General features: G+C 34.0%; 1 protein-coding gene across 3 annotated transcripts; it reads left to right on the top strand.

Annotated features, from left to right (window-relative positions):
* The first annotated feature begins 620 nt into the window (after positions 1-620).
* Positions 621-5,934, top strand: LOC129318724 (protein ROOT INITIATION DEFECTIVE 3). Of its 3 annotated transcripts, none has more exons than XM_054963649.1 (9): positions 621-755; positions 1,049-1,282; positions 1,418-1,531; positions 1,664-1,797; positions 1,900-2,047; positions 2,836-3,035; positions 3,785-3,912; positions 5,188-5,432; positions 5,560-5,934. In XM_054963649.1, exons 2-9 carry the CDS (start codon positions 1,070-1,072, stop codon positions 5,713-5,715), a joined length of 1,338 nt encoding a protein of 445 aa, XP_054819624.1. In that variant the 5' UTR covers positions 621-755; positions 1,049-1,069; the 3' UTR covers positions 5,716-5,934. The 3 variants fall into 3 exon arrangements, with proteins under 3 accessions (XP_054819624.1, XP_054819626.1, XP_054819625.1); XM_054963651.1 differs by having other exon boundaries at positions 5,188-5,373; XM_054963650.1 differs by having other exon boundaries at positions 629-755; positions 1,037-1,282.
* Positions 5,935-13,274: the final 7,340 nt, after the last annotated feature.

Genomic DNA, 13,274 nt, shown 5'->3' on the forward strand with positions numbered 1-13,274 from the left:
TTAAATTATATTTATGATACCTAAATTCCTTTTGAAATATTATTTAAAAATCATTTAAAATATCAAAAAAAATTAATGTATATGTTTTTAAAATTTTAGTCATATTTTAAACTTTTTAATTAATTTTATAAAGTTTTAATTAGGAACTTTTAAGAAATATAAGTATAAAAGTGTTTTAAAATAATATTTTAAATGTATATAAAAAACAAAATGAAATAATAGTGTAATGTGTAATGTAAAATAAATTGATCGATATAATTTATATTTATTTTTTATAATTTATTTAATTTAAACACAATATTTTAAATTATTTATTTAACCATTTTAATAATTATTTTAAGTTTTTCAAATTGAGGAGGAGGGAATACAAAGTTAGATGGTAAGGACAAATTAATAATTTAAAAATTTTAACATAATTAAAAGTAAAAAAAAGTATCTTATAATATTTAATAAACGATGTTAGAAAGGGAATTAAAGTATAAGTTTTAAAAAAATTTTTTTTGTAATTTTATCAAAATAAAGTGGACTTCATTGTAATTGACTCTAAATGTTAAAATCTCCCCAGATCAAACACTGTGCTGGGGTATAAATTGTTAATTAATAAAATAAATTTTATTATTTGGGAGTTGTGACCTACGGTATCCTACCATTTTTCTGCGTCGGCGAACACACATTCCCTGCTTGGTTGAGCTCACCGTCGGACGCTGTCCGCCGTTGTCAGACCTGCCGGGTTGTTCTCGAGCAAGTAGTGAAAGGTTCGAACCCGAGGGCTTTACCTACCCCCAAAATCCGGGGAGATTGATTTGTTAAATCTGGCTTTCAGTCTAGATTTGAATTTATTGCCCGCGTCATCTGTTCCTTGCGTTGTTGTCAACCCTGTGTCGGATGCTGTCGCACTGTTTCTTGCTTTGTTTTAATTTTTTTCATTTAAATTTGGCTTTGAATCTGGTAGTGTAATCGTGTGAAACTGTGAATACTGACGCTTTTGAATAAAGATTGAGTTTACCTGAAAAACGCTTCTATTATTATTTACTAGCATCTGCTTCAGGATCTGCTTAATATTTTCAACATGTCTTGGATGGAGGTTGTTTTGGCGGCATCTTCTGTTGATGCTGGTATTGGCTGCTGGGACCTTCAGTCAGGGGCTGAGCAGCTGCGCTATAAAACTTGTGCTTCTGCACCTCATGGTCTCATTAATGTCGGCAGTCGCTTCCTTGCATCTTCCCAGATTCGAGATTCCTCAGCCACCTCTGGTCTGGTTCTCTATTGGTCCTGGTCCAAGGTCTTTCTTCATTGCTTTTCATTTATTTCAAGTTGTTAGAAACTTTGCCTCTCTTTTATAATAAGCTGATTTTTACCTATGTATTTGTTTAAATGGATAATAATGATTAGCATCTCTTTGCATATGGCTCTACAGCCTCAAGTAGAAGCCAAGAGCTTTCCGGCTGAGCCAATCAGGCCACTTGCTGCTAATCACCCGGGTACTTATATAGCTGGTGGTGGCTTATCAGGTGACATATACTTTTGGGAGGTATAGTAACTATTTGATGAGACATTATATGGCAAAAGTCTTCTGACGTTTGATTGGGAAGATATGAATTAAAAACGAAAACTTATTTTCTGTTGCTTTTTTACTTTACTGACATTGTGTTTTGTTTTTCAGGTTGAAACTGGCAAATTGCTTAAGAAGTGGCATGCTCATTATAGGGCTTTAACTTGCCTAGTATTTTCTGAGGATGACTCACTGCTGATATCTGGTTCAGAAGATGGATGCATACGAGTTTGGTCCTTGTTCATGTACTTGATTCTCATCTTTCCCCTTCCCCTTCCCCTTCTCCATTTTTTCATTTTTAGGAGTAATGTTGTCACATATATCCCTCTCTTAATTTGATGATTCAGGATATTTGATGACTTCAAAAGGCAGGAAGCAGGTCATCATTATGAGCATAGTTTTTCAGAGCACACCTTACCAGTAACTGACATTGTAATTGGTTATGGAGCATGCAATGCAATTATAATTTCTGCTGCAGAGGATAGGACCTGCAAGGTTTGGTTTGCATTTCTTTTGGGTTATGGGGGTCTTTTCTTTACTATCATGTTAATTGAGTACTAAGATGCATCGAACTAGGAAAAGTGTGTTTTTTGCAGCTTGAATGACCAAGATCCTCTTCTTTTAAAAATCTTATTTTGTATTTCTTGAAGTTTTACATGCTCAGGAGTTATAATTCATAATATTCATATGCCAAAGCGGGAAACGGTTAATAAGGTCATTTGTTCTGAAAGCTCACGAAATAATCCTTTGCTGTCTGTCAAATTAAAGGTAATGACTGATGATGGTCAATTTATTACTCATTGAAAATGAAAGGCGTCTATTAATAAATACTAAGGAAATGTTTGCCATAAATATAATGTTTTCTTGATAGTAGTAATGTGAATAAGCTTAACTGCACAACTAATTTTAAGATTTTTTTTTAAACAACAAAATATAGGTCTGTCCTAGGTTTTGCTATTTTGTTTTTCCCTTTCAGGTGGGGTTGGTGTTTAATATTGTTGAAAGAGTTACCTGGTGTAGACTACACTTTGAATGGACTCTAATTTTGTGTTATATTTTTGTTCATTATTCCCTATATTTAACAAATTTGACATTGGTACTATTTGTATGTAAATGGTATGGTTATTTCTTACAATCTATATTATTTTTTGCTTTCTTTGTTGTTTGGTGTGTTCTTGCATTAATTGGCTGACTTCTTGGCATCTGTATTTTTCTCTTAAATATGGTTTTCTAATATAGCACTGCTGTCAATTTTGACTCTTGTCATAATATTTTTTTTAAAGGTTTGGAGCTTATCTAGAGGAACACTATTGAGAAATATAGTATTCCCTTCAATAATTGATGCAATTGCATTGGATCCTGCTGAACATGTCTTTTATGCCGGCAGTAGAGATGGAAAAATATTTATTGCCGGTCTTAACACTGAAAGGATCTTTAGTCAGAATCATGACATGCATATCATCGGTTCATTCTCTAATCACAGGTTATTTCTACTATTTCTACTCTACATGTTATGAAACATGGGCCTCTATTGGCTGTTTATTAGTGTTTTCCCCTTCATGCTCTCAATCATTCAAGTTTACCTTAGTTTTGGGCTTTTGGCAGTTCATGCTCTCTTCAAGTTTACCTAATTCGCGCACATCTTTCATGGTTGGGTTGAAATTTAGATTTTTCCTTAGGTTGGTCATTAAAGTCCTATGAGGAAGGAGCACCTTCTTTAAGCCAATATGCCAGTTTAGTTTCCACAGTGATGCACTCTTCTCCATTGAAAACATTGTATATGGGCTTCTGACGGTGGATTTTTGGTTTTACTTTTTCACCAGCGGACCACATATATGCTGTTGTTCAACACGAGTGGCTTGCCTTAGAAATATAGAAAAAGAAAACCCAATAATCTTAATGATGATCCCCCTTTGAAAATGTTAGAAATGTTAACAAATCTAGTCTTGCTCCTTAACTTGAAAGTTTAAGTTTTTTTCATTCAAATAATTAATTAACATGGTATCATAGCCTTCATAATCTTTGAAATTAGAAGTTTGATCTTTGCTGTTCCGGTTATCATTGCTTTGACATTTCTGTCGAGATATCGGGATGGCTGATTTGAATTTTCTGTGCAAATTTTGGTCTTTGCTTTGTCCTTGAGCCCAAAGGCTTATGCGTGATGTATTACACACAAATATAATCATTCCTGGATCAGATAAGTTAACTTGCCTTTCCCCCTTCCCTCAACAGCAAAGCAGTTACTTGCTTAACATATAGTGCAAGTGAGAATTTGTTAATCTCTGGATCAGAAGATGGAACGATTCGGGTTTGGAATGCTAGAACTCATAATATTGTCCGCACGTTCAAACATGCAAAAGGTTCTATCCTGACTCTTTCAGATTTATGTTCGATACATGTTACTTGTGATATGATATTTTCTGTTGTCTATTATTATAAACTGTTATATACAGATTAAGCTCATGACTCTATCAATGTTCAATGTTCATCCTATCACTTTCTGTAGTAGAACTTAATGATAACTCTAAGGCCCTGTTTGGTATGAGTCATTGAATTTTAAGGGATTGGGATTGGACATGGGATTGGGAGTGGGAATAACTTTTAAAATCATGTTTGGTGTGGGATGGGATTTTAAAAAAAAAAAAGTGACAGCCACATGACTCAAAAAATGGGGTAAAAGACACAAAACTCCTCATCTTCTCCCTGGAGGTACTCCCCAATGGTCACCCAAAAAAAATAAATCAGATCCCTCCTCTTCTCGATTCAGATCTGGCACCGACAGTAACCTGTAATGGGAAAGACAAGCTCGGCAAGTTGAAGATTTAAGCGGCCAACACAATCTCTGGAGAAGTGCTATGCCTCTAGGAAAGGGATGATGGCAAGAGGCACAAATCAGTCTTGAGCAAAGTTGCAGACATAGCCACCATCCTTACATTTCTGAGAGAAGTTGCAGACATAGCCACCGTCTAACAAAAGAAAGAATAAGCTTCAAAAAGCATTCCAAAAAGAGAAGCAAGAAGCTAGTGTACTCTTCCAGAATTAAAATCCCATCTTGGACATCGGAGGAGGAGAGGCCAGCAGCTGGTGTCAGCATCGCTAGGGTCATCTATCATGAAGCTTGAGTGAGAGTGAGACCAAAGAATGGGGTGGAGGGCGGTGGAGAGAAACAAGAGAGTGGGAGGGCATTTTGGTCTGAAAGTAATCAATTCCAAGAATGATTTTCCAATAGGATGGGGGGTGGTATTGGGTCATCCCATGCAGGTGACACTGGTATTGGGATTGAATTTTCCATTACTTCATACCAAATTTAAAAACCTGGTACTAATCAATCACAATCCTAGTTCCACCTTTCCAATACTGTACCAAATAGGGCCTAAGTCTTAATATATCTAAAGCGAAAGAGTAAATATATGATATTTTGCACTTGCGTGAATCAGCTAATAGGCATGGCACCAAATTGCTCTGCCGATCTTAGTTGGATTAACACCATTTATGTTATAGAGCTAGATCCTATCTATATATGCGCAATTGCAAAAGCAAAATGCATACCATCTTTAATTTATTTTTTGACCAATGTGACATGGCCTTGTCCATCTTAATGTCATATTAATGTTAATCTGCTGGGAATTTTGTAGGACCTTTAAATAATATTCTTGTTGTAAGAAAACAGCTCGACTCAAGTAAGCCTATCTCTTCAACTCTACAATCATGCTCAAGGAGGCAGGGATCTCTATTACCTCCGCCATTGGAAAAATACTCAAATTCAATAAATGAAGATTCAGATGTTAAGACCATTGTTAGCCTCTACGACGGCAAGAGGGGTATGGATGTTTCATACATGTCTTCTCAAGCGATATTTAATCAAATCAAGGAGTTTCAGGTTTGTTGTGCGTAGGCGAATTACTAATAGATAGATATATTCTCATCATTGAGCAATAGAATCGTCATTTTGCAATGATGTTCTTAGTAAAATATCTGTTATCTAATATAACGACCTTTTAAACCAGAATCGGGGCTCCTCTGCTTCTGAAATGGAGATGGAGAGACTGAAAGCGGATTGCAGAAGGTCTGCCCAGATGGTTAACCGATTTAAGAAAATGTATGAAGATTTGCAAGATTTCTACGAAGAGGACTTCTTGAAAAGTGGTCAAACAAAAACTTGAGATGAAATTGGCAACCAAGTCGATCTTTGCTCTTATTTACTTTTTTCTTTTTGACCAACAATGCTCTTATTTACTCTTTGAAAGTAGAAATTGTAAGCCAACTAGCGAGTTATTATCGGCAATTTTGCTTCTTCTTGATAGTTGAGATGGACCATTAAAATGCTACATGTAAATGGTGAATTGTTGGATGTTTATAGGAACGGACAAAACTCATATACAGTCCCTCGTATCCTCATAATGTTTGAAATCACCTTGTGGGATGTGTAGCTATCTTACACATCCTCTCTGTTGTAAGTTGTAACAAACGTGTAAAAGTAAAATCTAAGGGGAAGAAAGGGACACGTGTGCATCACTTGGAAAATGATTCAACAATCCACATGGTATGGTTCTCCATCAATCCCTTGGCTTCAATCAGCAAGCCCCAGCCCCAAGAAGGTGACAGGTAGAGCATCAATCGTATAAACTTGTACCGACTTCAGTCATGCACGAGCAATAATGTTATGAAAGACTAAGAACAGAAAAAAGGATATTGGAGCCTTCCTCTGATTCTCGAATGCTAGAGTTTGGGATCATTAGCCTTCCTTTGATATGAAATGTATGCCCCACTAAAATTATTCATCTAATGCTGGTCATTCGTAGTTACTGTAGCAAAGTATTCTACATTCTACTTTCGAATATAATAATAGTAACAATGCGAATAAGATGTTTTAGTGTTTGAGAAATACAGATAAACAACTTATTCAGGTAAAAAAAATATTTATTTTTGTTTTAAAATTAAAGAAATTTAAGACTATTTTTTGGTTATCATAAGATTATACGTTGTGCTTTAATATTATACATTTTTTAATTAAAAATAGTCAGGTATTAATTGATACTGGTTAACAAGATTTTATTTTATTTTATTCTTTGGTATAGAAAAATAGAAGTAAAAGCGTCATAGATGTCATATAAAAAATCCGGTGTTGCTGTTTATCCTTATTCAGCTTTTATATGAATAATTGATCATTGATGGATTATATAGATAGTAGATTTTTTTTTTTTTCAGGAGTAGGCCTAGGTTTCAAATTAAATCCGCAAGAAAGTCATTAGTTATTCTATTAGGTGAATAAATATTAAGATAAAGTTCCGTTAATAGTAAGGAAAATTATGAAAGGGCAACACAAATTATTGGCATAGTTATTATTAATAAGTAACTTAACTAATTTTTGTAATTCTTATCAATTAGTTAAAATGATCTTATACAGAGCACCAGAAGAAATATATAGCATATGAGATACAATAAGTCGCGTTATTTACAAGTACGTACGCTGCGCTGCAAACAACATTATGTATTTAGCAACATAACTAGGATGTCAATTTCGAATGCTTAAATGCAAATCTTAAAATATCAGTCACAAGCAAGTTGTAAATTGTGGGTGTTTTATAAAGGATTAAAGGGCGAAAAATGCCCTGAAACTTGCTAACAGTGACTGATGTTTTAAACTTTTATTTGAAGTAATATTATTATAAAATTTTTGGAAATAGTACAATTCTGTCCTACGGTTAACATTGACTCACGTCTGATAGTTGAAAGCACATGCTTTGCGCATGTCCTCTTCTCCCTCACTCTGCATTGTTGATCTTCATCCTCCTCTCAAACTCTCTCGTCTCTCACTCCCTCTTCTGTCCTCTCCTCCCCCACCATTCTTCTCCTCCATTGGCGGCACCTGACAGTGACGACTGAAACTAAAACAAGTGATGGTAATAGTCGGGCCACCGTCGGCCTCTATTCGGCGTTTCGTTCCATGCATCGATTCTAAAGCTCTCTCAGCATCTTAAGCAACCTAGACAGCAAGCTTGCCTTTATCAGATACATTACACCCCACACGTCGACCTTCACTGTGTGCAATCCCCTCTCCATATCTGGTGCATTTCACCTCCGCCCCACCGGCCACCATGTAAGGGTAAAGTTACAGCACTCCCACCACCTCGTCGAACCCATACACGAACCACTCGTTCTCTTTGTCGCACCTCCTCATCACCTTTGTGCCAACCCAAGTCTCTATGCATGAACCCACACACGACACCAGGTTTGATCTTGCACCTTCTTAGTTTGATCTCACACCCTCTTGAGAGCCATCAAACTCGCGTTCATCGCTTTCATTTTATTCTAAGTCCCTCTCATCGTCACTGTGTCTAATGGCAACATCTTGAACACAGGCACCTTCATCTACCCCTTGTGGTTGTTGTGATGGTGACCACGAGCTGCAGAAGGCTCGACTGCTGTTGATTATGACTATCCTGTTTGGTCCATGATTCGTGTGTCGAGGGTGAGTGCTTGGCTCGCAGGCGAAACTATAACTTTATTTTCGCGAAGGAAATTGAGGAACAAGGGAAGGGACGGGTGTCTAGGAATGTGGAGATGGAGTAGAATGGTGTTGTGGAGAGAGGAGAGACAAGTTGCCAGCAGACAACACGTGTCTCCTATTAGTCAAATTTCAAAATGTTAACAGTCATTGTCATTTAAAGTCAAATATAGGGCAAAAAAGCATCATTTTTTAAAATTTTGAGATAAGATTGTTTTAAATAAAAGTTTAGGATATTAAGTATTTTTTTAAAAAAAGTTTTAAAACATTTTTAACCTTTAACCTTTTTATAAATCCCAAAAGTTAGCTCTAAATATCAAAATTTCAGTTAAAAATTTGGAGGTTTAGTTGTGGGAATTGTCTAGAATTCACAGCTAATCTTTTAAGTTGTTTAACATGAGCTTCTAAGATTAACACTTGAGCTTCTGGATTTACATAATTTACAACTTATTTGCAACTACTTTTTAAAAAAATATGTGAATAAAATTTTGAGATTTGCAATTGAGTTACACGCAAAGCTATATTTTTCCCATTTAAATCTTCATCTTTCTCTATCATTTTACGACTTCATTGTCTTTTCCCTCCTTCCTTTTGTGTGTCCTTACCTCTTCAATTGGAATGAAGGGAAATTAGGGAGTTAAAAAAAAATTAGGGAGAATTTTAATTAAGGATCATCAAAAAGATTTAATTTCATGGGGGTCTAAAAAAATTTAAAATTTTAATTTAGTTCAGGGGAGAAAAGTCTAAAAAATCATTAGTTAATAATTTTTTATTGTACTTCTTAATTTATCAATATCATTTGTAAATTACATCGGTTTGTCAGACAATCAATAACATTAGCTATTAATTTACTAACATCAGTTGTATATTACAATATTTGTCAATAATTTACAATTGATGTTAATAAAGTATAAGACTTGTCAGTAATTTACAACTAACATTAAGAAATTAACAAGTAAAGTTAGCAATTTAATAATTGATGTTACTGTTTATAATTGACCAAATGATGTCAAGTCTTATATAATTATTGACATATCAACTTATATGATTTACAACTCATATTCGTAATTAACAAGTATATATAACAAGTTAAGGTTATTTTAGCCTTTTTATAATCAAAATTCTTTTAAATTTTTTTTTGAATTGAACTAAAATTGTAAAAATTTTTTATGCTTATCTAAAATTAAATCTCTATAACAACCTTTAACTAAAATTTTTTCAAAAAAATATGCCTGATTTGCTGTGTTGAATTAGGATTATAGAAACAAAAGTAAAATCAAAAATAAAAATCAAACTTGACGAATAGCCCGTTTAAATTTATTTTTATAAAAATTTAAGTTTGTAAAATGATTTTCTTTTCAAAGTCGAGCTTTGAAACTCAGTTTTTATAGACTTCGAAAAGGAGCTCAAAATCGACAGTCATTTGTGTCATAATTTCTATTTTAAAAAAGAACATGAAATAATATAATTGAAAATTTAAATTAAAAAAAAAAATCCTAGGATAAGCCCGGACACCGTTTTTCTTGTTTTTTAAATTTTTTGGGAGACGGATTCACGCACGTTTAACATGAGAACATGAAGAATCATGGGTTGGCTAGCCCGTTTAAATTATCCTTTGCAGAGAACGGGCAGCGGTACAGGGATCCACAAACTTATCAAAAGGAAAATAATATATATATATATATATCTTGTTTGCCAGAAAAACCATTGACGTGACAACAAAATGACGTGTAATTACGAAAGTACAAACCTTAGCATTATAAATTTATAATTACTCTCGCTATGATAAAACTTTTTTTTTAATATCATATTTAAAAATATACGGCATTTTTATTTTCAAAGGTATAGTCATTAATAAATTTTTAAAAATAATTTTGAGTAAAGGTTACAATTAATAAACATTTTTAAGTAAATATAAATTAGTTAAAAATAATTTAAAATATTAAATAGAAGGAATACTAATTCGTGTGGTGGAGAAAAGACAAGAATCGTCAGTGAAATGTTAACGTTTGATAGAACTTGTGGTGCGGCTTCAATCCCACCCACGTGGTCTTGTTCCAAAAATATGTGGCCTAAATTCCGCCCTTCCCGTCAACGCTACAAACAAAACACCAACCTCAAATATGTCCGCGTTCAAAAAATACATGCGCTTTTAATCTCCATTTATCCGTTTGTGTGTGTGTGTTTGTGTGTGTGTGTGTGTCATATTTAACCATACACATATGTGAAAAAAATAAAATAAAATGAAGGGAAATGAAGAATATGGAACACGTGAAGCTAGTTTATAAATAGAAGATGCCCTCTTCTAATTAAAATCATCTTCCATCAAGCATCAATCAACAATCAACACGCAAATAATCACCAAACCCAAGCGTCTTCTATTTTTTCCAAGCTTTACGTATTCATCTAATAATAATAATAATAATAATAATAAAAAGAAATAATCACATTAATCACATGAATGACGGTGATGGAGACGAGGCAAGGGGGAGCCACGTGCACTAGTGACACAATGACAAATGTGTAATCAATATTTTTAGAATCGAAGCACATATTAAATTGAGAAGGTAAGTGATTGACAATTCACATAATTCAATCAAGATAGATCAATAGCCAATCGATGACACAATAATTAAATTTAAAAATTATATATATGACTAATAATCTAAATGTAAGAAATAAATATGAAATTGATACTTAATTTAAAAATAAAATTAAATGTTTTAAGTTTGTTATGACTTAACAAGCCACATGATACAACATAATATTAAATGATTAAGAAAAGGTCATTTTTTAAATTAAATTGATAAAAAATTGATTTTTTTTAACAATCCTATTTTTGAAAATCAGATAGTCCAAGATAGTTCAACTTGACTCAACTCTTAAAATAATTTTTACATGATGATTGAGTAAAAATTCAGACCAACCCAGTCTAAATTTTTAATTATTGTGTATAACAACATTGTTGGCATTGTCAACACCAATTGGGGGCCCTAGGTGCCTGGCCTTCTTTTCATTGTCGTCAAATTTGGGCCATTCAAAATATTAGATATATAAATCATATCAAATATGAAAGGGACACATGTGAGCCTAGTCTCAAAGATCCTTGTGTCTTAGTGCTACTAGGCATATTAATTAGGTAAGGACCCTCAATGCCTCTCTTGGGCTAACTTCGACCACTTTAGAATCTTCAACTCCTTGACACTTCAACCTATGGATCTCCAAGCATAGTGACATGGGCTCACACACATGAATGTCGGTCAGATTTTTTCTAGTGCATAGGTTCCTCAAAGAGGCAAGTGCAAAGCATACTTGAATCTAAATATAATAGATACATGATATTAAAGAATCCAGCTTTTAGGAGAGGGAAAGAGTTTAGAGAGATATACTTGAGAAATGCAAAAGATTTTATTGTCAAATGAGTTCTGCCTTACAAGTGAAACTAAATCTTCCTTATATAGACATGGGGCGAAGGATGAAGATGGTACATGATTACAAGCGGACAATTATGATTACAAGGTAAAAGTAAAAATAGGAGTAAAAATATATTGATATGACTAAAACAAACTACTTTGTCTAAAAATCAAAAGTGATTTTTGACAATATTACAACAAGATAAAATACACAAAAGAGGATGTGATTAAAAGAAAATTTCTTCTGTGATTAGTGTAGACTCTTATAAATGTATTCCTGGCCATGTGACAAGTTGAGCTAAGTCTTTTCTTCCTTTCGACCCCTTCTAGCAGCAGGGCCTATTACATACGAGCTATTCCAATTGTTCTTCTTCCCAAGCATCTCGATCCATATCTTGAGTGGGTCCTAGTGCAAGTGTTTCTTTTAGCTTTGAGAATAGCTAATAAGTCTGGGTCTTTATTTGATATGGGTCATGGCTGTTTGGTCAGAATGGTAGAGGTGTGGAGGATGATGCTCCATCATAGGATTCCATCCAGGTGGAGTATCCTGTTTGTATAGCAAAGTTTGTGAGCTATTCAGGGAATTGGTATTGGACATACGGAGAAGGATTACACGACAAGCTAGGTTCGTGAGGTATTGGACCGAAGGAGGTGTACTTAAGATGAGGATCTAGAACTAGATAATTATTCATTTCACATAAAAATTCTTGTAATTCAATTAAAGTAAAATTTTCATGTGTTTTCCAGTCAGCAATAGTTTTTCATAAGTAAACTTGGTTGGCCACATAAAGTCTTCCCTTAATATTAAAAAGGTGATAGAGGATGAAGAAGGAATAAGCCTTTTGTTCATGTAGAGGGACTTTCCATAATAATTATTTCTAAACTACTTAGAAAGTTCCTTGCACTATCTAAAAATAGGTGAAAACCATTCAAGGAGCTTCCATAAGGTAGAACATTCAACAGTTGAGTCATACAGGACATGATACATTTCTAGGAAAGGAACAGCTACAACATAGATATAAAGAAAGGATGATGACTAAATATACCACATAAATTCATTTGGAATAGGGCCTCTAATGAAAGGAAGGACAAGATATAGAGCTTGAATATCAAAATATTCAAGTTGAGGTTAGATGTGAGATTTATGAAGGAGGATGTGAATCCAGTAAAATAAGCTTCTTCTAGCTAGCTTTTAGACTTTTAGGACAATGGTTAGATTGTGTCCTTGTAGCAAAACTAAGTTACTGGGCATTATATTTAGGATGAAGAGGGGTAGCTTTTTTGGCAGAGTGATAAGGTTGATTTTTTTAGGTTGAGTAAGATAATCAGCAACGGTGTTGTGATTTCCTTTAATGTATCAGATTGTGAATTTATAGCGAAAAAATCAATCTTTCCATCAAAAGAGTCTGGCTATAAGGAGGACTTTCTTGTTTTGATTTAGGATTTTAGGAAATGATGTGTTGCCCATTTCTACCATAAAGTAGTAGGTGCTGAGATCAAAGCTAAATTTTTTAATGTCACGTTTCACAGCTAAGACATTCTTGTAGGCTATGTGGTAATGTTTTTATAAGGTTTGAATTTTTTGCTAGCATGGCTACAAGAATTCCTTTTCCCATCTACTTCTTCAAGAAGTAAGGCTCCCTAAAAATCATAACTAACATTAATTTATAGGATACCTTATCCTTTGTCAGGAATCTTAAGTGGAAGAAGATGCTGACAAATTTGTTTTAAGAGGCAAACAACTTTTGTCTAGTTAGGACCCTAAGGAGGTGAATTTTTTCTTAAAAGTCTGGATAGTTGA

Source organism: Prosopis cineraria, unplaced genomic scaffold (genome assembly GCF_029017545.1).
Source record: "Prosopis cineraria cultivar Desert tree isolate PC_DT_omini unplaced genomic scaffold, ASM2901754v1 PC8, whole genome shotgun sequence".
Taxonomy (NCBI): domain Eukaryota; kingdom Viridiplantae; phylum Streptophyta; class Magnoliopsida; order Fabales; family Fabaceae; genus Prosopis; species Prosopis cineraria.

Coding starts and splice junctions, on each gene's coding strand:
- LOC129318724 (XM_054963649.1), top strand. CDS start 1,070: ATGTCTTGGATGGAGGTTGTTTTGGCGGCATCTTCTGTTGATGCTGGT. Junction 3,913..5,187: donor CACGTTCAAACATGCAAAAG/GTTCTATCCTGA, acceptor GGAATTTTGTAG/GACCTTTAAATAATATTCTT. Junction 5,433..5,559: donor ATCAAATCAAGGAGTTTCAG/GTTTGTTGTGCG, acceptor CTTTTAAACCAG/AATCGGGGCTCCTCTGCTTC.